Genomic DNA, 26,672 nt, shown 5'->3' on the forward strand with positions numbered 1-26,672 from the left:
TACCTCGAAAAAAAAAAAAAGTTTTTTCTTCATTAAAAAGAATTTTTTTTTTTTTTCGAGGTAGGGTCTCACTGTAGTCCAGGCTGACCTGGAATTCATGAAGTAGTCTCAGATTGGCCTTGAACTGACTGTGATCCTCCTACTTCTGCCTCCAGAGTGCTGGGATTAAAGGCATGTGCCACCACACCTGGCATTGATTTTTTATTTTTATTTATTTTTTATTATTTTTATTTATTTATTTGAGAGTGACAGACAGAGAGAGAAAGAGAGAGAGAGAGAGAGAATGGGCATGCCACTGCAGACAAACTCCAGATGTGTGCGCCCCCCCTTGTGCATCTGGCTAACGTGGGTCCTGGGGAATCGGGCCTCAAACTGGGGTCCTTAGGCTTCACAGGCAAGCGTTTAACTGCTAAGCCATCTTTCCAGTACTTTTTTTCTCTTCTAATTGTCTTTTTGGTTTTAAATTTTTATTTATTTGCAAGGAAGAGTGGAGAGGGAGAAAATGGGCACATTAGAGCCTCAAGCCACTGCATATGAAATCCAGATGGATGTGCCACTTTGCACATTTGGCCTTAACATGGGTACTGGGGAATGGAAACTGGGTCTTTAGGCTTTACAGGCAAGTGCCTTAACAGCTAAGCCATCTTTCCAGCCCTAATTATCTTTGTGTGTGCATGTGTGCCATTACGGGAAACAGTCTCATGTATCCGAGATTGGCCTCAAATTTACTACACTGAGGATGGCCTTGATTTTCCTTTTTCTTTCTTTTCGTCTTCTTCTTCTTCTTTTTTTTTTTTTCAAGGTAGGGTTTCACTCTAGCCCAGGCTCACCTGGAATTCACTATGTAGTCTCAGGGTGGCCTTGAACTCATGGTGATCTTCCTACCTCTGCCTCCAGACTCTCCAGAGTGCTGGGATCAAAGGCATGCGCCACCACACCCAGCCGACCTTGAACATCTGATCCTCCTGTCTACACCTCCCAAATGCTAAGGTTATAGGTGCACCACCATATCTGGTTTTAAATGGTTCTGGGTTCAAATTTCGTGCTTCATGAATGCTAGGCAAGCACTCTACTGACTGAGCTGCGTCTCCAGCCCCGTTCCCCCACCACACAGCCTCAGGACCTGGCAGCCAGGGAGCTTTGACCTTGAAGATGCGCCCTCCTCTCTACTACACAACTTTTCTCATTTGCCAGCAAGGTTGGGGGTAGCCGCAGAACCCCAGTGCCTGGCTGCAGCTCAGTGGCTTTTTTCTTTTCAAATAATTTTTATTATAAGGCCAGGCATGGTGGCACACACCTTTAGTCCCAGCACTTGGGAGGCAGAGGTAGGAGTATCACCATGAGTTCGAGGCCACTCTGAGACTACATAGTGAATTCCAGGTCAGCCTGGGCTTGAGGGAGATACCACCTCAAAAAACCAAAAACAGGGCTGGAGAGATGGCTTAGCGGTTAAGCGCTTGCCTGTGAAGCCTAAGGACCCCGGTTCGAGGCTCGGTTCCCCAGGTCCCACGTTAGCCAGATGCACAAGGGGGCGCACGCGTCTGGAATTCGTTTGCAGAGGCTGGAAGCCCTGGCGCGCCCATTCTCTCTCTCCCCCTCTACCTATCTTTCTCTCTGTGTCTGTCACTCTCAGATAAATAAATTAAAAAATGAACAAAAAACAACAACAAAAACAAAAAAACCAAAAACATAAGAAGTCTATCAGGGGAGGGGGAGATGTTCAGTGGTGTAGTTCCTGTAAGGTGCCATGCTCATGTAGTAACCCACACTAAACTCGGTGGGTCACACACAGAAAGACAACCAAGTAGACTTGGGAAGGAATTCAGGAATAAGGGGGACAAGAGAAGGGGATAGGGGGTAAACGTGTCATCAAAAGACACTACACACATGCATAAATTTGTCTTAATAAATAAAAGCTACCAATCTGAGCCCTGTGGTCTCTGACTCTATCATTTGCCGCTGTTCCAGCTCATTGGGAACACCCCTTACTCAGGTCTGGGCTCTGGGTGTTCAGCCCCAAACACTTTCCCCTCAGATTCCATCTGACTCTTACTTCCCAGTTTACCTGCCATCTCACAGCAAGACAGTGATGACACCCCGCCCTTCTGCATTGATTTTTAAAAATATTTTTTATTACTTATCTATGAGAGGGAGAAAGGGAGGAAGAGAAAAAAATATTGTTTTTTGAGCTAGGGTTTCACTCTAGCTCTAGGCAGATCTGGAATTCACTATGTAGTCTTAGGGTGGCCTCGAACTCTCAGTGATCCTCCTACCTCTGCCTCCTGAGTGTTGGGATTATATAGGCATGTGCCCAACCACGCCCAACTTTTTTTTTTTTTTTTTTTTTTTGAGGTAGGGTCTTGCTGTAGCCCAGGCTGACCTGGAATTCAGTATGTAGTGGCTTTGAACTCACACCGATCCCCCTACCTTTGCCTCTCCAGTGCTGGGATTAAAAGTATGCATCACTGCTCCAGGCCTTTTTTTTTTTGAGACAGTGTCTTACCTCAAAAAAGTGCTGACCTGGCACTCTGGAGTCCCAGGCTACTTGTATCTCAGAGATTCTCCTACCTCTGCCTCCCGAGTGAGTGCTGGGACCACACCTGGTTTGTGCGTTTTATACCGCCCATATTGTCCTCAAACTCCCTATGTAGTCGAGGATCCCTTTGGATTTCTACACTTGATCTTAGCCCAAAAATCCAGAATGGATTACCTTCAATTTCGGATCCTCTTGCCTCTACTTCCCAAGTGCTGGGGGTTGCAGGTGCGTGTTATAACTCCCGCCCCCCACCCCGAGGTAGAGTCTCACCGTAGCCCAGGCTGACCTGGAATGCAGTGTCTCAGGGTTGGCCATGAACTCACGGTGATCCTCCTACCCCTGCCTTCCCAGTGCTGGGATTACAGGCGTGCGCCGCCACCTCCAGCTATAACTCAAGGTGTTATGAGCTGCTGGGGAACAGAGCTCCGGGTTTTGCGCTGGGATGTTGGATGATGGGGGTTCACTACACTGCCTAGTTGGGATGCTGTTATATTTTAAATGAAATCCCCTAGGGAATTAATTAGTGATCATGTCTGTGATCTGTACTTGAGTAATTATTACCTAAGAGTTGTTTTTTTGTTTGTTTGTTTTGTTTTTTACGAGGCAGAGTCTTGCTCTAGCCCGGGCTGGACTGGAATTCACTCGGTGGTCTCAGTGTGGCCTCGAACTCTTGGTGATCCTTCTACCTCCACCTGTGTTGGGATTAAAGGCATACGCCGCCACCACACCCGGCCTAACAGGTTGATTTGATGCAAACCTACACGTCATTTTTTTTTTTCTGGGTGCTAGTAATATCTATTAATACTGTTTGCTAATGATTGTTATTAATAATATTTCCAATAAGAGGCGCGTTTGGGTGGAACCTGGAAGGCGGATGGGATTGGGAAAGACTGGGCAGGAGTGAGGACATTCCAAAGCAGGCGTGGGCTTCCTGAGCCCAAGAACCAACCCTTCAGGAGCCCAGGGAGGAACTGGGACCGGAAGGTGGGGGCGTGATGGAGGACGGAAGCTCAGTGCCATAAAGCGTCCTCCCTCCCTCCCGGCCGCCGGCTACCACCCTGCGGTGGAGAGCGCGCCCTGGCGGAGGAGCAGGTTCCGCCCCGCTCTCACTACGAAAAAGGAGCTGCAGCCGGCGGCTCTGGAAGCGCGAGAGTAAAGGGTGAGGGAATAGGAGGGGACCTGGTAGCAACCACTGGACGTGTACTGGACCTCCGGGCCAGGCTGGCAGCCTGCCCTCCTGCTCCTGGGCAGCGGGGCCGCTGCCGTTCTGGCCTGCCCCCGCCCTTCCCTCGTGGGCGCTTCCCCTTCCTTGGGTAGTCAGTGCCAGCCTCCGAGGTGCTCCGCGCACCGGGCGTCTTGGCCGTTCGCTCCCTTCGCGCTCCGGGATTCCCAGGCTCCGGAGCCCGGGCTGGGTAGCCAGCTGGTCATAGACGGAGGGAGCTGGCGGGCCTTCACAGTTGAGCCTTAAGTTACATGTGGTAAGCGGTGACTGTGACGCAAGTTTCCAGGGGGCCCTGGGTCGGCTCGAAGGGAGAGCGCCAGAGCGGCTCCGTTCTGTGCAGTTGCAATCATTAAGAAAAAAAAAAAAAAAAGAAAAAGAAAAAGAAAAGAAAAGAAAAAAAAGAAACCCTTAAGCACGCACCCCAGGCTGCCTTCCCGCGGCCGCTGCAGCCCCGCCCAGCCGCGCGTCCCCCAGGGCTGCGGTGCGCGCAGACCCGGCACGGGGCAGTCCCCGCCGGACCAAGGGCCGCACAGGCTGGGATCCCTTGCGGTGGCAGGCCTTTTTTTTTTTTTTTTTTCCTTTTTAGCAACGCTTGCCAACCTGTCAGCTGATGGACCTCATCACCCATAGTGGCGCATGTAGCTGGGCCACAGCTCCCTCCATTCACATCGCGTCCCCCCAGTCGGTCAGTGGTCCGGGGACCTCTGCACCGGGGGAGGGAGAATAGATCAGACCCAGGCTGCATCCGATCCCCGGCGGCCTGCGTCCCTCTCGCCCGGGCTTCGCGCCGCCCGGGGGGCGCTGCAAATAGTCCTTTGTTTACATGCAATTCCTTACTCGGCGGAAGGAGGCCGGGGGAGTGCTGAGTTTTCACCAGCTGTTTCCCGCCTTGAAACAGACATCTGATCAGCTGCAAACACACACACACACACACACACACACACTCACACACACGCTCACACACACGCCCGGGGAGGCAGGCTGGAGAGACCTCCCTCCCGCCCCTCCCGCCCGCCTGCCTCCCTCCCTTCGCCGCCGCCGCTGCCGCCGCCGCCAGCATCTGGGACCGGCCGATTTCTGCACCTCCGTCCGGCGCTGCCCTTTGATTCGGATTTCCATCTTGCATTCTCCGGAGGACCGCGGGACCTGGCTCGTGCAGAGGAGGGGGGCCGATCGCTATGGAGTATTTCATGGTGCCCACTCAGAAGGTGCCCTCTTTGCAACATTTCAGGAAAACAGAGAAAGAAGTGATAGGAGGGCTCTGTAGGTGTGTACTGCTCCTCCCCCCCTCCCCCCTTCTTCCCATTGCAGCCCCCAGCCAAGCCCTCCCGGACGGGCGCGCGTGTGCGCACGCATGGCCCGCGCCGCGGAACCTCGCTCCCTTTCTTTAAGCCACTGGGTCAGTTGCAGCCCCGCGCGTTGGGCTTGCGTCTCCTGGGCACCCTCTCTTTTCTCGCAACGTGGGGACCCCGAGGGGGCCCGGCCACTTTTGTCCGCTGCAGGCAGGCGAGTCGCGACGTTTGTAAATTGCAAACAGACCCACGTGGTTCTGCAGCAGTCCCGGCCATGCTTGGTGCTGGTGGCTTTCACCCCGCGCTTCCTCCTCTTCCTCCCCCCCCTCCTCCTCCCCCGGCTGCTTCCTTCCTCTCCATTGCTTCCTCGCGCACCCTCTTCCAAGCGGGGGGGGGGGTGTCTTTGGAGTGAGGGGCGCGCGTGGGGCCGCGGCGAGGGGAGGCTATTACTACTATGCAGCCATGCCGCGGCTTTGGGCGAGCGAGCGAGGGGGGGCGGGGAGCCGGGTGGCGTGCGTGTTTGCAGAGCGCGCGGCTGCAGCGGGGTCGGGGGCGTGCTCGCTTGGGGCCGCGGGGGTAGGTGGACCCTTTGGGGGGGGGGGCGTGCTGCGAGGCAGGGCCGCCGCGGTCCCCGGCACGCTGGCAGCTCGCAAGGCTCGTTGGCTCGCCTGCCCGCGCCCGGGCGCTGTTTACTAGCGAGGCCTGGACGTGACTCTGCAGCCCTCTTGGAGTAGGCGGGCCTCGGCGCGCGCGCGGGCTGCCGGGAGCTGTAGTTCTCCGGGCCCGGTCCTCGTGCATTGTGGGACGTGTAGGCGCTCGCGGGCCACGCTTTTTCTCGCACAAAGCTGGGGCTCGGGCGCACGGGGTGGGCTAGGCAGGGCCAGGTGTCGGAGGCCCCTTGGCGGACGGTGGTGCCCTTGAGGCCGCCTCGCCGACCTCGTCCCCTGCCTCACGTGGGGTCCCCTCTACTAACTTTCTGGTCCCGCACGCCTTCCTTCCTCCAGCCGTAAACCGATAAGCCTCCGGTCTCGTAGCCCGGGGTGGGTGGTCGGAGGTCTGCAGCCTCCCGACGAGACGCTCTGCAAGCTTGGCCTTGCGCCTAGATTGTCGCAGGCCCACCCTTTACCAAAGGTGGATTCGCGGGTCACCTGCCGAGGAATCCCCCTTGGACTCGTGTTAAAGGCACATGCCTGGAACTTGGCTTGCGGGCCCTGGGCGTCCGCTCGTGGAAGCTCACCCGCGGGCTGCGCGGCCGGCGGGAGGGGCGGTGCACGCGGGGAGGGAAGGTTTCTCGGGCGTCCAAGAAGTTTGAGACCTGCGGCCCCTTTCCTGCCGAGCTGCTGCTTCCCGGAGCGTAATGGCTCCCCTGGGCTCGGGGCCACGTGCTCGGCCGCCCCTGGCATGCAGGGCGGGGACGGGGGGAGGAGGAGCCGGTCTGGTGGCCCAGGTTGGTGGACACCTAGCTAGCGTTGAGGGTAGTTTACAGCCCGTGTGGGGATCTCACCAAGTTCAAAGCCGGTACCTAGGAGGTAGATGGTACTATGGTGCGGGGAATCTCACCCAAGTTCAAGGCCAGTATCCAGGAGGTAGATGGGTACTGTGGTAATTGTTTGTGACCCTCTTGCTGACTTTTAGACAAAGACCACCCGGAGGGCCCAGCTGTAATAAAACAAAAAGACAAAACAAAACAAGCCCGCTTGGGCTCCTTAGCCACTGAGCCATTTCCCCAGCCCCAAATACCAAACGTTTAACTAATTAAGTAATTAATTAATTAATTTATATTCCCAGCTTGGGTGCCTCTCAGGCAAATGAGCTTCAGAGGCGTGTGGCACCTTTTTTACCTGACGTTAATGTGAGTACTGGGGAATTGAATCCCAGTCGGGAAGGCTTTGTAAGCAAACATCTTTAATTGCTGAACCATCTTCCCAGTCTGTCCGGCTCTTTAAATGTTCTGGGGACTCACCCTACTATGATTTTTTTCACCGAAACATAAGGCTTAATATATATATATATATATATATATATTTTTTTTTTTAGTTTCTGACGTAGGGTCTCCCTGTAGCCCAGGCCGACCTTGACTTCACTATGTAGTGTCAAATTGGCCTCCTACCTCTGCCTCCTGAGTGCTGGGATTAAAGGCACGTGTCACTACACCCGGCCCATTTACTTGTTTCTGAGACAGGGTCTCAACCTGTACCCCAGGCTGGCTTTGAACTCCCTATACTAGTCATGGATAACCTTGAATTCCAGATCTTCCTGCATTTCTCTCCCAAGGGCCACCACACTCAACATTTTGCAAGCTCTTTAGAAAGCTTCTCTAAGGGATTGGGGAGATGACTTAGTGGTTAAAAGCACTTGCTTGCAAAGCATTCAGGCATGGGTTCAAGCCCCCAGTACCTCCATAAAGCCAGATGCACCAAGTGGCGCATGCATCTGGAGTTTGCAGTGGTGAGAGGCCACGGCCCACCCATACTCTCTTTCTCTGTCTCTATTAAGAAATAAATAATTTTTTACAAAGAAATCTCTTAAGAATGAGAGGAAATTAAGGGCTTTGGTGTTTTGGGTCCTGTACTACATAGCAACAAACAGCTTGGTTCTGGAGTTGAGAATACAACAATGAATTACACCCGACTCCTTTCCTGGGCAGCTTGCTTACTCAGGGTGTTGAAGGGTCCTGTCAGACACCTGTGAGGTTCATAGGTTGTCTTAGACACCTGAGTGCAAAATCAGGGGATGGGAGGAATCAGGTTATTCTTTTTTTTCCTTTAGATTTTGAGGTAGGGTCATTCTCTAACCCAAGCTGGACTGGGTTATTCACTATGTAGTCTCAGGCTGGCCTTGAACTCAAGGTGACCCTCCTACCTCTGCCTCCCCGAGTGCTGGGATTAAAGGCGTGCACCACCATGCCTGGCTGTATGAACATGTTTTGTATCCTTGGTAGAAGCTTTGTTTCCATCTCTCCCTTTTTTTTGGGGGGGGGGGTGTTGGGACAAATCCCCTGCGGCAGGGCCTTCCTCATCTTTGACTGGATGCTGAGTGGTTCAGAGATAAGTAGAGAGAGTTGTCAGCCACGGCCAGTTGGAGGATGGCAAGTGGGTGGAGGGGAATGTCAGAGGCTTGGCTTTAGGCTGGGTGGGAAGGACGGATGTCTAAGAGGGTTCGTACTGGTTAGGGCTCTCTCTGAAGAAAGTGCCTCCTGCCCCTGAGCATCTAGTTGGGACGCTGGTGTTCCTCATTAGGTGGTGTTGAGGGAGTACTCTACCCTGGATATGGGGGATGGCAGCTCTGCGCTTACAACTCGAGGCTCAGTGGCCTGATGTCAGGCAGCCCCTGGCCAGTTCCAGCAGACTGCCAGCCACAGGGTGAAGCCAGAGTGACCATGTCAGTGATCTTGGCCACTTGTCACCTGGAGGAATTTTTCTAGTGCAGTGTCACCTGGAAATGACAATTAACTATCCCGGGGTTGATCAGCAATCACGTGGCTGGTTGGTTTGCATTCCACCAATCAGAATTCCTGGTTCGCTCACACTCTACCAACTGTAGTCTCTAGTTAGCTTTTATTCCACCAACCAGAGCCCCTTGTTAACTGTCAGCTGGAGCTGGCTGAGCTGTGTGGATGAGGGATGTAAGTGGGTTTTGATGGCAAATACAACCCTGTGAGGAATTGTAGCTTTGTGGAGATAGTCTCTTTTTTGCAGTTAAACCTGGGTAAGCTCAAGTTGAATAGCAGTTGGTTCTTTTTTTGTTTTTCGTTTGGTTTTTCCATTCGAGGTAGGGTCTCGCCCAAGCCCAGATTGACCTAGAATTCACTATGTAGTCTCAGGCTGGCTTCAAACTCATGGTGATCCTCTTATTTTGTCTCCCCAGGGCTGGGATTCACGTGCCAGCACACTTGGCGGTTATTTTTTAAAAAGTATTTTTATTTATTTGACAACAAAAGAGGGAGTGAGAGAGAGAATGGGTGCACCAGGGCCTCCAGCCACTGAAAACAAACTCCAGATGCATGCGCCCCCCCCTTGTGTATCTGGCTAACTTTGGTTCGGGGGTGAACCTGGGTCCTTTGGCTTTGCAAGCAAATGCCTTAACCCTAAGCCATCCCTCCAGCCCCCCCCTTTTTTTTTTTTCACTCTAGTTCAGGCTGACCTGGAATTTACTATGGAGTCTCAGGGTGGCCTTGAACTCATGGCGATCCTCTTACCTCTGCCTCCCGAGTGCTGGGATTAAAGGCATGTGCCACCATGCCCGGCACCCCTTTTTTTTTTAATTGAATTAAAAAAATTATTAAAGGCCGGGTGTGGAGGCGCATGCCTTTAATCCCAGCACTCGGAAGGCAGAGATAGGAGGATCGCCGTGAGTTTGAGGCCACCCTGAGACTCCATAGTGAAATCCAGGTCAGCCTGGGCCAGAGTGAGACCCTACCTCGAAAAACAACAACAACAACAACAACACAAATATATATATATATATTAGAGGGCTATTAAGGCAGTTAAGGCGTCTGCCTGCAAAGCCTAAGGACCCTGGTTTGATTCCCTAGGTCCCATGTAAGCCAGATGCACATGGAGGCCCATGCGTCTGGAGTTCGTCTGCAGTGGCTAGAGGCCTTGGTGTGCCTGTTCTCGCTCCCCCCCCCAACCCATCTCTCTGTCTCTAATGAATAAATAAATAAATAAATCTTTAAAAAATTTTATTAGAAGCCAGGCGTGGTGGCACATGCCTTTAATCCCAGCACTGGGGAGGCAGAGGTAGGAGCATCACTGTGAGTTCGGGACCACGCTGAGACTACACAGTGAATTCCAGGTCAGCTGGGGCTAGAGACCCTACCTCAAAAACAAAACAAAACAAAACAAATTATATAGAAGGAAAGAGAGAGAGAGAGAGAGAGAGAGAGAGAGAGAGAGAGAGAGGAAAAAGTGAGAATGAATGAACAAATCAACATTGGCATAACAGGGCCTCTTGCTACTGCAAATAATCTCCAGATGCATGTACCACTGTGCATCTGGCTTTATGTGGGTACTGGGGGTTTGAATCCAGGTTGTCAAGCTTTGTAAGCAAGTGCCTTTCATCACTGAGCCATCCTCTCTAGCCTAGTTGTTTGAGTCATGAGGGTGGGAATGAAACATTTGGAATGCCCAGCAGGATCTGAGGGGACCTTGATGCTTATCTAATCACCAGGGCCTCTCTTTTGTTTTGGCTTTTGGTTTTTCGAGGTAGGCTCTCACTCTGGTCCAGGCTGACCTGGAATTAACTCTGTAGTCTCAGGGTGGCCTTGAACTCACGGCGATCCTCCTACCTCTGCCTCCCGAGTGCTGGGATTAAAGGCGTGCGCCACCACGCCCAGCTACCAGGGCCTCTTTCTTTTGGGTACTTTGGAGCTGGGGCCTTTGGGGCTGGCACTCTTTGAAGTCTCCTTTGGGCTCCTCAGTGGTCAGCTTGGAAGGCAGGGAGAGGCTGACGTGAGCTTTCAGGGCTGAGGTTTCAAGGTCAGGTGAATTGGTGGGAGCTGCTGGAGGCTACGTTCGGTTGCAGCCCTGCCTGTCCACCAGGTGTGACCTTGGGTCCTGCAGCTCTTCCTCACCGTGGTGTGCTGTTAGTAGAGTGTACCGACAGCTGCTGGGTCCTGCACAAGAACCAACTGGTCCTTGATGTGGCCGTGTGACACAGAACCCTCTGTCACTCATGCTTATTGCTGCAGCCACCCTTCTGGGCTTCAGTGCGTGTCAGGGGAAAATATAAACAAAATCTGAATCTTTTATGAGAGAGAAGCTGGGTTTGGCGGCTCCCACCCGTGATCCCCGTACTTGGGAGGCTTAAGGACTGCCATGAAATTGAGGCAGCTTGGGTTGTGAGGTGAGTGCCAACTACTTTGGGCTATAGATTGAAACCCTGTCAGGAAAAAAAAAACCCATAACACGGGCTGGAGAGACGGCTCAGTGGTTAAGACACTTGTCTGTCAAGCCCAATGACCTCAGTTCAGTTCCCCAGTACCCCATGTAAGCCAGATGCACAGAGTGGCAACGTGGTTCCTTTGCAGTGGCTGAAGGCCCTGGTGTGCCCACACCCTCTCTCTGTGTCTTTCTGCTTGCAAATAAATAAAAAGAAAAGGGAAAAAAGAGTTATTTTCAATCAGTGCCTGGCTCTCTTCTCTCTCAGCTGGTGAGGGTAACTTCTCAGCGGGCGTGTGGGACAGTGCAGAGCCCATTTTGCCCTGTGGAGTGACCCTTGCTCCAGCACTCCCACTTACTGTACTTGGTGGTGTTCTTAGTGTCTGAGTCTTTGTTTTCTTCTTCTTGGTTTTGCGAGGTAGGGTCTCACTCTAGGCCAGGCTGACCTGGAATTCACTCTGTAGTCCCAGGCTGGCTTGAACTCACAGTGATGCTCCTACCTCTGCCCTTCGTGCTGGGACTAAAGCTGATTCCATAGGCATGGGCCACTCTACCTGACTTTATTTGTTACTGGGAGTGAAACCCAGGGCTTCCTGCATGTTAGACAAATGCTGTACCAAGCGAGCGACATCCTCAGCTCTCTGTTTCCCCTACATGGGAATCATCAGGCTACTTTACAGGAAGATTATAAATAGATTATGACAATTCAGTGAGAAAATATTCACAAAACTACTCTTTAGCACTTTATATGACTTTAGGATTCTGTGTTTTTTTTTTTTTTGGTTGTTGTTGTTTTGTTTTTTCAAGGTAGGGTCTCACTCTAGCCCACAATGTGGTCTGAGGGTGGCCTCTAACTCATAGCGATCCTCCTTCCTACCTCTGCCTCCCAAGTGCTGGGATTAAAGGTGTGCACCACCATGCCTGGCTGTCCTTGAATTTCTGATCTTCCTGCCTCTGCCTTGCGAGTGCTGGGATGATTGGCATGTGCCACTTGGCCTCTCTTTCTTTTTTTTCTTTTAGACAGGATTTTGCTGTGTAGCCCAGGTTGTCCTTTGCACTGTTGCTGCTCTGTGTTCAGTGTTCTAAGTGCTAAGATTACAGGTGTGTGTCACCATAACTTGCCTCTCTTCTTGTCCCCAAAGACCTGTAGCAGAGTGTTCCAGTCCCACTGGACTGATGGCCTCTATGAAGAGGTGTGAGCTGAGGACAAGACCTGGCTCCAGGGACCAAGGAACGTCCATCTATCTATTTTTAATTTTCTTTCCTTTTTTTGGCTTTCGAGGTAGGGTCTTGCTATAGGCCAGGCTCACCTAGAATTCACTGTGTAATTTCAGGGGACCTTGAACTCACAGCAATCCTCCTACCTCTGTTTCCCGAGTGCTGGGATTAAAGACATGCACCACCATCTACCATGCCTGACTTAAGATATTTTATTTATTTATTTGAGAGAGACAAAGAGGCAGATAGAGAGAGAATGGGTGCCAGGGCCTCTAGCTACTGCAAATGAACTCCAGATGCATGCATCATCTTCTTCTGATCTGGCTTTATGTGGGTCCTGGGGGATTGAACCTGGGTCCTTTGGCTTTACAGGCAAGCACCTTAACCACTGAACTATCTCTCCAGCTAATTAATAAACTGATTAAATTTTTTTCAAGATAGGGTCTCACTAGACCACCGTGACCTGGAACTCACTCTGTAGTATGAGGCTGGCCTTGAACTCACAATGTTCCTCCTACCTCTGCCTCCTTAGTGCTGGGATTAAAGGGGTGTACCAACACATCTGGTAGTGCATATATATATATGTGTGTGTGTGTGTGTATTTTTTTTTCAAGGTAGGGTCTCACTCTAGCCCAGGCTGACCTGGAATTCACTCTCCTCTGTAGTCTCAGGGTGGCCTCAAACTCATGGCGATCCTCCTACCTCTGCCTCCCGAGTGCTGGGATTAATGGTGTGCGCCACCACCGCCCTGCCTAGTATATATATATATATTTAGTTTTATTTTATTTTTTGGTTTTTTGAGGTAGAGTCTCTCTAGTCCAGGCTGACCTGGTATTCACTGTGTAGTCTCAGGGTGTCCTTGAACTCATGGTGATCCTCTTACCTCTTTCTCCTGAGTGCTAGGATTTAAGGCGTGTACTACCATATCCGACTACTATATTTTTTAATTTTTGTGCACTCGAGGTACGTGTGCCTGTGGTGTGTGTGTGTTGCCACTGCATACAGACTACAGATACTTTACTTCTTTTCTGGCATCTGTCTTATGTGGGTGGCTTGGGAATTGAACCCAGACCAGTAGGCTTTGCATGGAATTGTCTTTGTCTTCCCAGCCCTGTCCCATGTCTTTACTTCCTCTCAAACACCGCATTGTTCTAACTGTTGGGGTAAGAGATGAGGGAAGAGAGGCAACCTGGCCTGAAGCCATGACTGCCTACCCTGAGCCCTAAGTCAAGGGAGCTCATCTGTCAAGTAGGGGACCTGGGTCACTCCCACTGCTGGGCTTTTAGCCCTCATGGAGGGGGCTTGTGTTGATGAAGTGGGGGAAGGGCTGTTTTTTACTCCAGACCCCCCTCAGTAGCTTATGGTTAGTGGGGGGGGGTTAACACTCACTCCAAGCTGGTCACCTCTTGTGTAAGAGGAGGAGGCCGGGGCCCTGGAGGGGGCGGAGGTTTGACTAGGGTCCCTCAGGGACCTCAGTTGGGACAGATGGGTATAGGTTGGGTCACCAGGACAGGCCTCAGCTGTTTCCAGCTGTTCCCCTTGTGGGTTGCTGTGCAGCTCCTTGTCCCTGGGGATGGAGGCCGGAGCCAGGTCGCAGCGAGGGAGTTAGACTCAACACCTCCTTGATCAGACTCCTACATCACTGGTGAGAGGTGCCAGCCGCCTTTCCCTATTCCCCTAGACTCCAGTGCACGCTTGCGCTCCCTTGGCTGCAGCTTGGAACAGGTCACCCTAGGAGGGCCCCTCAGGAAGAGGCCAGGGCTGTGGCTTTGGGTGGGGTTGAGGGCCTCTGCTGGGAGCGCAGCATCTGGAAGCCATCAGTCCAGGAGCGGGAGGGGGGAGCTGCAGGGGAGGGCCAGGAAGGGGGGGCATACCTCCTCCAGGCCACACACAGGCCCACCCCTCGGGAGCCATGGCGTTGGGCCCACAGACTCTGCTGTCGGCTTGCCTCCCGCCGACATCTCTGGGCCCATGGCCTCGCCCCCGTCCCTGGCTGCCTATTCTGTCACCCCACCGGCCGCCGCCTCAGCTCCTGTAGTACAGTGCCCGCAGCATGCCATTGTCAGAAGCCTCAGTTCTTTGCACACAGGAGGGCTGCCTCTTGGAGTGAGTGGGTTTGGGGGAGAACTGTCCTCAGGAGTTCTTGGTATGATGGCTTATCTGTGGAGTGAATGGTACCTGTCTTAAGTACAATGTTTTTCTTTGATTTTTCTGAGGTAGGGCCTCCCTCTAGCCTAAGATGACCTGGAATCCACTATGTAGTCTTAGGGTGGTCTTAAACTCATGGGGATCCTTCTACCTCAGCCTCCCAAGTGCTAGGATTAGAGGTGTGCGCTATTACACCTGGTTTAAGTAAAATTTTAGCCAAGAGAATGGGCTAGTGGCTATGGGCTTATGGCTGGAGACAGCTGTGGCCATGGGCAGGGAGTTGGGATGTCTTCTCAGAGCTGGGGTGGCGGAGTCTGAGGTACTGAAGGAGGTAGTCTGGGTACACAGTTGCCAAACAAGGAGCTTCGAAGTGTCCCAAGAGCAAGTGTGTCTGAATGTTGTCCCAGGTCTTCCTGCATCAGAATCACAGGGATTAGCCATGAAGGTTCCTAGGCCTCACCCAGCCCTGCTTGGCAAATGCCGAGGGCCGGCAGGTAGGTCTGCACAGCAGTAAGCCCCTGGGTGTTGAAGCCAGGGAGAGTGAGTTCCGAGCAGACTAACCTTGTTGATTGAACCTGCCAGGCATCCTGGAGATGGCCCCTCCGTGTTCTTGGGTGATCTGCTGGCGTACCGGCCTCAGGCTGGCCTGGTACCATCTGTAGCTGGGGAGGAACGCAGGTTATATTCTGGGGCCCTCTGGAGATGAGTTGTAAAGGCAGGGGCAGGGTTACAGAGGACATCTAGCCTGAGCTTGTCCTTGCCCTTGTCCTCTTGGCAGCCTTGCCAACATTCCACTGACCCCGGAGACCCAGCGAGACCAAGAGCGGCGGATTCGGCGGGAGATCGCCAATAGCAACGAGCGGAGGCGTATGCAGAGCATCAACGCGGGTTTCCAGTCCCTGAAGACCCTCATTCCCCACACAGATGGAGAAAAGCTCAGCAAGGTGGGGGGAGAGGAGGGATGGCTTCCCGGAGGAGGTGGCCGGCTCTGGGAGGGAGAGAGCCACCAGCCTCACTCTGCCCCCCCCCCCTCCAGGCAGCCATTCTCCAGCAGACGGCGGAGTACATATTCTCTCTGGAGCAGGAGAAGACCAGGCTTCTGCAGCAGAACACACAGCTCAAGCGCTTCATCCAGGTACCCGAGGAGGGTTTTTTCTCCCAGCCCCTCACCCTACTCCTGGGTCTTCCTTTCTTGCTTGGTCACATCCTATCCAAACTATTGGCCTGGGATGCATATGTGGATGTCAATCCCAGTTTGCCCACCGACTTACCTACTTTCTGTCCTGGCCTCAGTTTCCCCATCTGTCAGGGTCAGTGGAGTGGGTTCTGCAAAGCGAGCCCATGTTGCTTCCCCTTCCTGGCACACGGCGGGTTTGTCACACTTGCAGGATGGACTGTCCTTAGTGTGCGCGTTCACCTGTGTTGGGCAGCTTCGGCCGCTGCAATGGAGCCCCCGTGACCTCCAAGGTGGCAATGGGGGTGTGTCAGCCCACTCACCAACCTCTTGGGGTCCCCAGGAGCTGAGTGGCTCATCCCCTAAGCGGCGGCGGGCCGAGGACAAGGATGAGGGCATTGGCTCCCCTGACATCTGGGAGGATGAGAAGGCGGAGGACCTGCGGCGAGAGATGATAGAGCTGAGGCAGCAGCTGGACAAGGAGCGGTCTGTGCGGATGATGCTGGAGGAACAGGTGCGCCGCGCCCTCTGCTGGCCGGGTGCGGCGCCGCGGGAGGGAGGGAGGGAGCGCGGGCTCTGGGCCAGCGCTGGAAGGGAGGAAGGCCGGCGCCGTGCTGTTTGCGTGGGGCTGCGGAGGGTTGCCTGACGGCTGTATGTTGTACGTGTAGAATGCAGCCGAGTAGTTGCAATAAAGCCATATGGGAGCTGTAGCCACCAGGAAAGGTTTGACCTGGGTCCCCAGGGACTTCCTGGAGGAATATAACCCATATAGCCCATGGAGAGATGGCTTAGCGGTTAAGCGCTTGCCTGTGAAGCCTAAGGACCCCGGTTCGAGTCTCGATCCCCCAGGACCCACATTAGCCAGATGCACAAGGGGGCGCATGCATCTGGAGTTCGTTTGCAGTGGCTGGACGCCCTGGTATGCCCATCCTCTCCCTCTGTCTCTGTCTCTCTGTCTCTGCCTCTTTCTCTCTCTGTCACTCTCAAATAAATAAATAAATAAAAATGAATAAAGAAAACCATCCAGCCAGACAAAGAAGGGAGAAGCGAGTTCAGTGTAGAGGGAACAGAGTAGACAAAGGTGGGGAAAGGCGCTCTGTGCCAGGGTTTTACTTTTGTTTATTAATTTTTTTTTTTTTACATGCACACACGTGCGTTCAGTTGGATGTCCTCCTCTGTTTCTCTCTTGCTTTTGTTTCCTTGAGATGAGATCTCAGTGAACCCGAGGCTGCTGGATTTGTGTCAGACTGGATGATTTAGCCCCAGTGATTTTTCTTGTTTCTGCTCCCATAGGGATGGGGTTACAGGCCTGTGGGGACACCCTCCCCATTCCCCCCCCCCCCCCGCCGAGGTAAGGTCTCCTTATAGCTTAGGCTGACTTGGAATTCACTATGCAGTCTCAGGCTGGCCTTGATTTCACAGCGATCCTCCTACCTCTACCCTCAGAATGCTGGGATGATTAAAGACATACGCCAGCATGCCAGGCACACACCTCTTTTTTTTTTTTTTTTTTTTGGTTTTCTGAGGTAGGGTCTCGCTCTAGCTCAGGCTGACCTGGAAATCACTCTGTAGTCTCAGGGTGGCCTTGAACTCATGGCAACCCTCCTACCTCTGCCTCCCGAGTGCTGAGAGTAAAGGCGTGCACCACCATGCCTGGCTTTCTTTCTTTCTTTTTTTTTTTCTTTTCAAATTTTTTTATTAACAACTTCCATGATTATAAAAAATACCCCATGGTAATGCCCTCCCTTCCCCACTTTCCTCTTTGAAACTCCATTCTCCATCTCCCCCTCTCAAGCAGTCTCTCTTTTATTTTGATGTCATGATCCTCTTATGACGGTCTTGTGTAGGTAGTGTCAGGCACGTTGAGGTCATGGATATCCAGGCCATATTGTGTCTGGGGGGAGCACGTTGTAAGGAGTCCTACCCTTCCTTTGGCTCTTACATTCTTTCCGCCACCTCTTCCGCATTAGACCCTGAGCCTTGGAAGGGATCACCTCATTTCTTATGTAGGGTACTGGGGATTGAACTCAGAGTGAATCAGGTCCTCATGTTCGCATGGCAAGTGCTCTTTCCTCCTGAGCCATCTCCCCAGGCCCTCTGCTCAGGGGTGAGTTTTAGTGAGTGGACTCTTTTGCAGTTGGTAGATAGAGCAGGTGTGGCCCCACCGCGCCTCTGAATGCTATGCTGCCCCCTGCAGGTGCGCTCGCTTGAGGCCCACATGTACCCTGAAAAGCTCAAGGTAATCGCGCAGCAGGTGCAGCTGCAGCAGCAGCAGGAGCAGGTGCGGCTGCTGCACCAGGAGAAGTTGGAGCGCGAACAGCAGCACCTGCGGACCCAGGTGAGGAGGCGCTGTGGGAGGAACCCGCCGTGGGCTACACGGGGGCTGCCAGCTTCCAGTCACCCTGGGACGGACTGTCTGAGGGGCTAACAGGGCCACGCATCATGATCACACGGGCATTGCCTGCAGCCTTGTTGGCTCCCAGGAATTTTGTGGGCATTAGTCCATTGAATCCTCACAGCACTCCTTTGTAATTTGAGCTGTTATATTCCTGTTTTATTGCTGAGGAAACTGAGGCACAGAAAGGTCAAATAACACGCCCAGGAGCTCATCTGATTGGGGATAGCAATTTGAATCTTGTCTGTCTAAATCCAGAATCTAAACTTAAAAACAAGTGCTTTTTAGTGCATTTGAGAGAGAAGGACAGAGAGAGAGTGTGAGAGAGAAAGTATGCGTGTGTCTCTTACCACTGCGGATAAAAACTCTAGGTGCATGCGCCCCTGCGTGTGCCTGGTTTTACATAGGGAATGGGAGTCAAACCCGGGCCATCAGGCTTTGCAAGCAAGTGCCTTTAACTGCTGAACCCCAGAATCTATGCTTTTTCCTTTTCTTATGTTTTTGGTTTTCTTCGAGGTAGGGTCTCACTCTGGCCCAGGCTAGACTTGGAATTCACTATGTAGTCTCAGGGTGGCCTTGAACTCTCGGTAATCCTTCTACCTCTACCTCCCGAGTGCTGGGATTAAAAATGTGCAGCCGCCGGGCGTGGTGGCGCACGCCTTTAATCCCAGCACTAGGGAGGCAGAGGTAGGAGGATCGCCGTGAGTTCGAGGCCACCCTGAGACTACATAGTGAATTCCAGGTCAGCCTGAGCCAGAGTGAGACCCTACCTCAAAAAACCAAAAAAAAAAAACAAAAAACCAAAAAAAAAAAAAAAAAAAATCTCAAAATAAAAATGTGCAGCCACCACAGTTGGCTCCAGCCGCATATATATATATTTAAGTTTATTTATTTGCAAGCAGAGAGAGAGGGAGGGAGAGAGAGAAGACAGAGGGAACTTTTTTTTTTTAATAGTGTGGGGGACTTAACCTGGGACTTTGTGCATGTCAGACAAGCGCTCTGCCACTGAACTACACCCCAGACTCAGAGTCCACACGCGTGACTAGTAATGTATTAGGTATCAAACTGTGCTCCTTGGCACAGGAAAGTGAAGGGGGCTGGAGGGTCTAAAGTGGGCAGAAGCTGCTTCCTAGACTGTCCTTCCTTTATTTCTTTGGCTTTTTTTTTTTTTTGAGTGGGGCAGGGCTGCACTCTAGCCCAGGCTGATCACCTAGAACTCACTCTGTGACACAGGTTGGCCTCATGTGAGCCTTCTACCTCACCCTCCTAAGTGCTGTGCTGGGGTTAAAAGTATGCTCCACCACAGTTGGCTCCTTGTTTTTTTTTTGTTTTTTTTTTTGAGATAAGATCTCACTCCAGCCCAAGCTGACCTGGAATTCATTATGTAGTCTCAGGGTGGCCTTGAACTCACAGCGATCCTCCCTCCTCTGCCTCCTGAGAGTTGGGATTAAAGGCGGGTGTCACCGTTCCTTGATTACTGAACATCAGAGGGGTCCGTAGGTAGGGCTGTGAACTGGCTGCCCGCTGTACTTATCAGCTCTCAGGTTAGTTTGGTTTGTGGTTTTGACTGGGCCCGAGGTAGTCAGCCTCTCATGGCAGGAGCACCTGACAGTAAAGCTCTCACTTCACAGCTGGGAAACCAGAGAGAGGGTGAGAAAAAGACTGGGGTTCTGCTATCTACTTGAGGGGCACACCAGTTACGTAAAGGCCACCAACTAGCTTCTACCTTTCTGTTTTCCTTGAGGTAGGTTCTTGGTATGTATTCCAGGTTGGCTTTGAACTTGTGATGCTCCTGCCTCAGTCTTCCAGGTGCTGTGGTTGTAAACGTGGGCTATCACTGCCAGCTTAGGCTCCACCGCTTAAGGCCTCCACCGCTTTCTAAGAGCGCTGTGCCGGGGATCAAACTTTGTCCACATGGACTTTTTGGGAACACTTACGATCCAGGCTAGAAGCAGACACCCCATGCGCTGGAGAGGTTGGCAGGCTGGGAAAACCCAATGAGAGAAAGACTAAGGACTTTGATTTTGCAGCTCCTGCCCCCTCCAGCCCCCACCCACCATCCCACAGTGATCGTGCCTGCGCCTGCCCCGCCTCCTTCCCATCACATCAACGTCGTCACCATGGGTCCTTCCTCAGTCATCAATTCTGTTTCTACATCCCGGCAAAATCTGGACACCATTGTGCAGGTAGGTACCTGGGCCTGGGGATGGGATGGATGGCTTTGTCCGAGTCGATCCCCGAGAGCAGGCTATTTCAGGGAATCTAGGAAACGAAGGACGGGGGTAAAAAGCAAGATTGGGGCATGGGTTGGAGGGGAAGAGATCCGGATGGTCAAGTGGGTCTCTCTGAGTCTGAGCTCAATAGGTGGCCTGGAAAATAGAGCTGTATCCCTTCTTTCAACATGAGGGTTACTGAAATTCTTGGCTCCCAGATTCTCTCCCCAACCTCCACGCCACCCAGTGACAAGTTCTAATCTAGCTGGTGAGCTGGTCTAGTACTTTCTCTCACCTTCATTTTCTAGAAGCTAGAATGAGGATGGTGATGGCAGTGGGCTGGGTAGGTATTATGTAGACTTCCTGTTAACTCTGGGCAACATTAAAAGAATTAATGAAAGCCAGGCACAGTGTTGCACGCCTTTAGTCCCAGCACTTGGGAGGCAGAGGTAGGAGGATCACTGTGAGTTTGAGGCCACCCTGAGACTACATAGTGAATTCCAGGTCAGCCTGAGCTAGAGTGAGACTGTACCTTGAAGGGGGAAAAAAAAAAAATAAAAAATAAATAAAAAAAATATATATGTGTATATAAATTAGGTCTGGAGAGATGGCTTAGTGGTTAAGGTGCTTGCCTGCAAAGCCTAAGGACCCAGGTTCGATTCCCCAGAACCCACATAAGTCAGATGCACATAGTGGTGCATGTGTTTGGCATTCATTTACATTGGCTACTTCTTTCTCTCTCTCAAATAAGTAAATAAAAATGAAATACTAAAAAATAATTAGGAAATAATGAAACAAGTAAAAAAAATAGAAACAAGAAAATAAAAACATCAACTCCTAGAATTTTCATGGCTTATAGGCCCATTAAACTGAGCACTACAGTAACAAGCCTTTAGGTAATTAATAAGCAGGTTTAAGTATATATGCCTATGAGGATGCTTGTCATTTCTAGGCAGCACTGGGGCTGTGGTATTCCTGGAAATGTTGTGTGTTGGGGGGGGCATTCAACTTAACAGAAGGGTTTTCTCTTTCTGAAGCCAGCCCCTTGCCTGCTCTGCAGAGCTGGACAGTTCTGGGGGACGTATTTTGTGAGAAGTTAGCAGCTAGCTGAGGGTCCACCACTCCTGGCTGGCTGAGGGTCCCCAGCCAAGTCTCCCCAACGGCCTGTCCCTGTGCAGGCCATCCAGCACATCGAAGGCACCCAGGACAAACAGGAGCTGGAGGAGGAGCAGCGCCGGGCAGTCATCGTGAAGCCCATCCGCAGCTGTCTGGACGCCCACACTTCTGATACGGCCTCTGACTCCGAGGCCTCAGACAGTGACGCCATGGACCAGAGCCGGGAGGAGCCTTCGGGTGACGGGGAGCTTCCCTGACCACCCCCCCAGCCCTCCTCTCCCTTCTGGGGAGTGGAGGGGCCCGGGGCAGCAACAGGGAAAAATGCGAGCGAATGAGTGAGAAATTTTTACAAAATTATGATGTCATTTGGGTCTCTTTTGTGACCTCTTTTTTCAATACTGTAAATTGATCTTTGAAAGAAGCCATCCAAGCCCAGGTCCCGGGACTGGGGTGGCACTGTGTACGTGGGAGCATCGGGACTCCAGGGCTGGGCCTCGGCCCCTGGGGCTGGGGAAGTCGACACTGAGGTGCCTGGCCTCTCTTCGCCAAAAAGCATATATATATTTTTTTTCATTTAAACTTTTTTTTTTTTTTTTTAAACAGGGAAAATCAAATAAAACCCCGGTATCTCCTCCTTCCCCAGAGCCAGCCTTAGGACTGTCAGTCAGTGTTCAACCCCTTCCCTCCTGTTTGGTTTTCTTCTTTCTCCTTTAAGCACTTACATGGGTTGGGGGTCAGACGGGTTGGGGCTTTCTGGGGACTTGGGGGACTACATTGCTTCTCGGTTGGGGTTTGCTGCTGCCCTTCTCCCCTCTTCCCCTCCCCATCTCAACACCAGAACTCACCACTCTCCACCCAGCCCCCTCCAGGGTTCCCATCATTGACCCCAAAAATGTCTTTGTCTTTCTTTTTGTTTTGTTTATTGTTGGTTTTATTTTGGTATTGGTTTCTGTTTTTTTTTTTTTACCATTTTGAAGTCTTTGTGTCCAAGGAGAAGCTATTATATTTTGTTAAAAAAGTTGGGGGAAAAAAAAACCAAGAGGCCACTGTGCCTTTGTAAAGAAACAAAATAAAGTTTGTACTTTGTTTTTTACACTCTGTATCTCATGAAGGTGGTTCTGTTCTGGGGAGCTGGGCAGCATGGCCTAGATTATGGGGTGTTCTAAATCCAGGGGGTACTTTCTGAGTACAACTACTGCCCTGGTGTGTGTGGGGTTGAAGTGTGGATATTGGGGGTCCTCGGGTTTCCTGATTGCTCTGGGCACTTTGCTGTCACGGGAGGAGGCGATGGGGGAAGGATAGTGGCTTGGATATCTCTTTGACCTGCCACAGTTCCTAACTCCTAGGGAAGAACGGCGGTGTTCGCCAGTCCTGCTGGGTCCCTGAGCTTTACCACTTAAAAGCCTGTGCACGTGAAAATTTCCCAAGGGTTTATAAAAGAACATCTGTCTCCAAACTGGGATGGTACCAGTAACCCAAAGAAATCCAAGTTCAGCATGTCACCAGTAAATGAGTTTACTTGGGGTTACTCACAGAGAAGCGGGCAGTTCATGGCTACATTTTCCTGAGGTTGTCTCCCAACCTCATCTGCCACGTTCATATTTTATTTAAAAAAAAATTTTACCTGTGAGAAGAGAGAGTAAGTGATTATGGGCGTGCCAGGGCCTCTTGCCACTTCAAATGAACTCCAGACACATGTGGCACCTGCTGCCTCTGGCTTTCTGTGGGTACTGGGGAGCTGAATCCAGACCTGTACTTTGCAAGCAAGAGCCTTTAGCTGCTAAGCCCCACGTTCCTATTTTGTCTGGCTCTAAGTTCATAGCGGAACTGATGCAGACTGGCTTAGAGCGCCACCTTGTGTCAAAGCAGATGTACTACAGCACAGACGACACGACGTCTCGCGTGTACATGGGCTCTGCCCTTGCTCTTATGGGGGTCGCTGCTGACCTCGCAAACGCTGGCCACAGGAAGGACAGCGGCCTGGCCTGTAGACCTACGGGATGGGGTTACTCTGGCTACCTCAGCACTCAGGTCCTGGCCTTGGTCTGCCAGTGGTCAGTTCTCCTTCACACAAGTCGCTTCCTCTGATCCGCACTTTCCTTTTCTGAAAATGGTAGGTGGTGGGTGTCCTAGGGCTTTGCAGCTCATCGGGGAGGGAAGTTTTCCTTTGACCGTCCCGTGCCTGCAGATCACTTTACAACACGGCCCAGCAGCCTGCTGCTTGTGTACACGCATAGTGAGTGTGTATGGCAGAGCAGAAAAGTGGACCTCCATTTCACCCCACCATGCCTCTGGACATGAGCTTATTCAGTAGAAAGACAATTATTTTTCACTTCTTCACCTTTTAAATACTCTCAGAAGCTTACGGGGCATAAAACCTGCCATTTATAGCGAACAATTTATGCATTCAGTTGGGTAGCCACAATCAAGACATGAATTAGACCTAGCATGGTGGCGCACGCCTTTAGTCCCAGCACTGAGGCGGGGGTAGGAGGATCGCTGTGAACCGGAGGCCAGCCTAGGGCTACACAGTAAATTCCAGGTCAGCCTGGGCTAAAGTGAGAACTTGCCTCAAAAAAAAAAAAAAAGTATTGAATCCTTAATCTATTTCTGTTGCTGTAGTTTTGCTTTTTCCAAACGTTATATAATCATGCCATTTGAGTCTTCTTTTTTTAAATATTTTTTTAAATTTTTTTAAATTTATTTATTTGAGAGCGACAGACACAGAGAGAAAGACAGATAGAGGGAGAGAGAGAGAATGGGTGCGCCAGGGCTTCCAGCCTCTGCAAACGAACTCCAGACGTGTGCGCCCCCTCGTGCATCTGGCTAACGTGGGACCTGGGGAACCGAGCCTCGAACTGGAGTCCTTAGGCTTCACAGGCAAGCGCTTAACCGCTAAGCCATCTCTCCAGCCCGAGTCTTATTTCTTTAGTTTTTTTTTTCCGAAGTAGGGTCTCTATCTAGCTCAAGCTGACCTGGAATTCACTATGGAATTCAAGGGTGGCCTAGAACCGCCTCTGCCTCCAAGCGCTGGGATTAAAGGCGTGCGCCACCACGCCGGGCCGAGTCTCATCTTCAAGTTGCATTAGCCAAGCAGACAGGCGCGCTCCGGTGCGGGCCCCGCTGCCCCGGGCGGGGACGCCCTTCCTCGGGTCCGTAGGGCGGCGACCCTCTGGGCGCGCGGGGAGGCCGCGGCCCGCACGCGCTCCGCGGCCCCGCGGGGGACCGCCAGGGGGCGCTCTAAGCCCAGGCCGCGGGCCCGCTGCGGACCGGGGCTCCGCCCCTTCCTTCCGGTCTCGGTCGGGGCCGCTTCGTTTCCATGGCCCGGGGCGGAGCGGGGCGGGACGGGCCGGGGCGGGGCGATTCCCCTCCTCCCTCCGCGGAGTCTCGGCCGCGCACCGATACCGCGGGCGGGCGCTCCAGCAGGCGGCGGAAGTCGGGCACAAGCCGGGGCCCCGCCCCTTCCCGCGCTGGCCCCGCCCCCGCGCCAGCGCGCATGCCCCTGGGCGCCCCGGCGTCCCGCGCGTTTCCGCCGGCACGCTCGCCGGGCCCCGCCCCCCGCGCCGGCCGCGCGCGCCGCCGGCCCCCCTCGCGAGTGAGCCGCGGAAGCCGGGCCAGAGGCGGATGACGCGAGTGGATACGCGGGTGTGCGCCGCCGGGGTGATTGCCCGCCGGGCCCGGCGGATGGCTGCGGGGCTTGGCAGGGAAGGTGGCAGGTGCTTTAGGCAACAAGTTTGGACTTTGTTTCTGCACCCTTTTGTTTGCTTAGGTGCTGGGCGGGGTCACTCGTGTCCTGCATCTCACCCCAGCCACCGGCACCTGTTTTAAAAGCCCGTGTGGGGACTGGAGAGATGGCTTAGCGGTTAAGCACTTGCCCGTGAAGCCTAAGGACCCCGGTTCGAGGTTCGGTTCCCCAGGACCCACGTTAGCCAGATGCACAAGGGGGCGCACGCGTCTGGAGTTTGTTTGCAGTGACTGGAGGCCCTGTCGTGCCCAGTGTCTCTCTGCCTCTTTCTCTGTCTGTCCCTCTCAAATAAATAAATAAAAATTAAAAGCCCATGTGGGAGTGCTATTTTTTTCTATTTATTTATTTATTAGAGACAGAATGGGTGCACCAGGGCCTCCAGCCACTGCAAACGAACCTTAAAAGCATGCTCCTCCTTGTGCATCTGACTTTACTTGGGTACTGAGGAATAGAACCTGGGTCCTTAGGCTTCGCAGTCATATCTCCAGCCCTCAAGTGGATTTTCAGTTAGCAAAGCACACCCTTCACCTAGCCTTTCCCAGTCTGTCAGGTTTGCGGTTTGCAATAGAAGGCCAAGATGGACAGTTTCCTGGACTCCGGGTCTTAAGTAAGGTTAGGGTAGACCGGTGTGGTCCCAAGAAAAGGAGGGAAGCTTCACGTCTCACTTAAGTTTTTGGATCTAAGACTTCCTTGTAATGAGGGAGAGGAAGAAGGGAGGAAAAGAGAGAGAAAGGGAGGGAACATGTGCACCAGAGGGGTGAGGACAGACAGGGAAAAGGGGAGAAAAGATGCAGGGCAGAAAAGGAGAGGGAGTGAGGGAGGGTAGGGAAGAGGGTTTTACGGAGAGAGGAGAGAAGGGGTGATGTGCAAAGAGAAGTTGGGTGAGGGAAGTGGACTTCAAGTGGCCTTCTCACCTCAAATACTATACCAGGAGGTGGGCTCAAGAATCCCAGGCTTGCCTGGCGTGGTGGTGCACACCTTTAATCCCAGCACTCGGGAGGCAGAGGTAGGAGGATCATTGAGAGTTCAAGGCCACCTTGAGACTACATAGTGAATTCCAGGTCACCCTGGGCTAGAGTGAGACCCCACTTCGAAAAACAAACGAATCCCAGACATAGAGAAAGAGTAGAGGATGGTTATAGAGCTCTCGGACTCCTAACACTAATGTTCTGAAATTATAGTGCAATGTAGCAATCAAGTAAAGGAAATTGTGCTGTTCACAGGACCCATTAAAATCTCACCAGTTTTTTAAAAAATATTTTGTTTATTTATTTATTGACAGAGAAAGAGGGAGAGAGAGAATGTACGCACCAGGCCCTCCAGCCACTGCAAAAGAACTCCAGACATGTGTGCCCCCTTGTGCATCTGGCTTACGTGGGTCCTGGGGAATCAAACCTGGGTCTTTTGGCTTTGCAGGCAAACGCCTTTACCGCTAAGCCATCCCTCCAGCCCTCACCAGTTTTTTTTTTTTTTTTTGTAGGGGGAGTGAGTATGTATGTGGTGTGTGTGTGTGTGTGCGTGTGTGTATGTTTGGTGTGTGTGTGTTTGTGTACGTGTTTGTGGGACCAGAAGACAACTTAGGTGTCCTTATTCCTGCTCCTGAGTCAGGGCCTCTTATTGGCCTGGCTTACCAGTCTGGCTAGAACTGCTAGCCAGTGAGCTCCAGGCATCTGCCTGTCTCTGCCTTCCCAGGCTGGGATTACAGGTCAGTCACCACCACGCCTGCCATTG

The 26,672-nt window shown here is 52.3% G+C and overlaps 1 protein-coding gene across 3 annotated transcripts; it reads left to right on the forward strand.

Moving 5' to 3' along the window:
- The first annotated feature begins 4,800 nt into the window (after nt 1–4,800).
- Tfap4 (transcription factor AP-4) lies at nt 4,801–22,291 on the forward strand. 3 transcript variants are annotated; one of them, XM_004652219.2, is made up of 7 exons: nt 4,801–5,025; nt 15,077–15,242; nt 15,335–15,433; nt 15,816–15,986; nt 17,670–17,810; nt 19,898–20,053; nt 21,259–22,291. In XM_004652219.2, exons 1-7 carry the CDS (start codon nt 4,937–4,939, stop codon nt 21,451–21,453), a joined length of 1,017 nt encoding a protein of 338 aa, XP_004652276.1. In that variant the 5' UTR covers nt 4,801–4,936; the 3' UTR covers nt 21,454–22,291. The 3 variants fall into 3 exon arrangements, with proteins under 3 accessions (XP_004652276.1, XP_045017634.1, XP_045017633.1); XM_045161699.1 differs by lacking the exon at nt 4,801–5,025 and adding an exon at nt 5,134–5,157; XM_045161698.1 differs by lacking the exon at nt 4,801–5,025 and adding an exon at nt 14,154–14,256.
- The last annotated feature ends 4,381 nt before the right edge of the window (nt 22,292–26,672 follow it).

This window comes from Jaculus jaculus, chromosome 11 (genome assembly GCF_020740685.1).
Source record: "Jaculus jaculus isolate mJacJac1 chromosome 11, mJacJac1.mat.Y.cur, whole genome shotgun sequence".
Taxonomy (NCBI): domain Eukaryota; kingdom Metazoa; phylum Chordata; class Mammalia; order Rodentia; family Dipodidae; genus Jaculus; species Jaculus jaculus.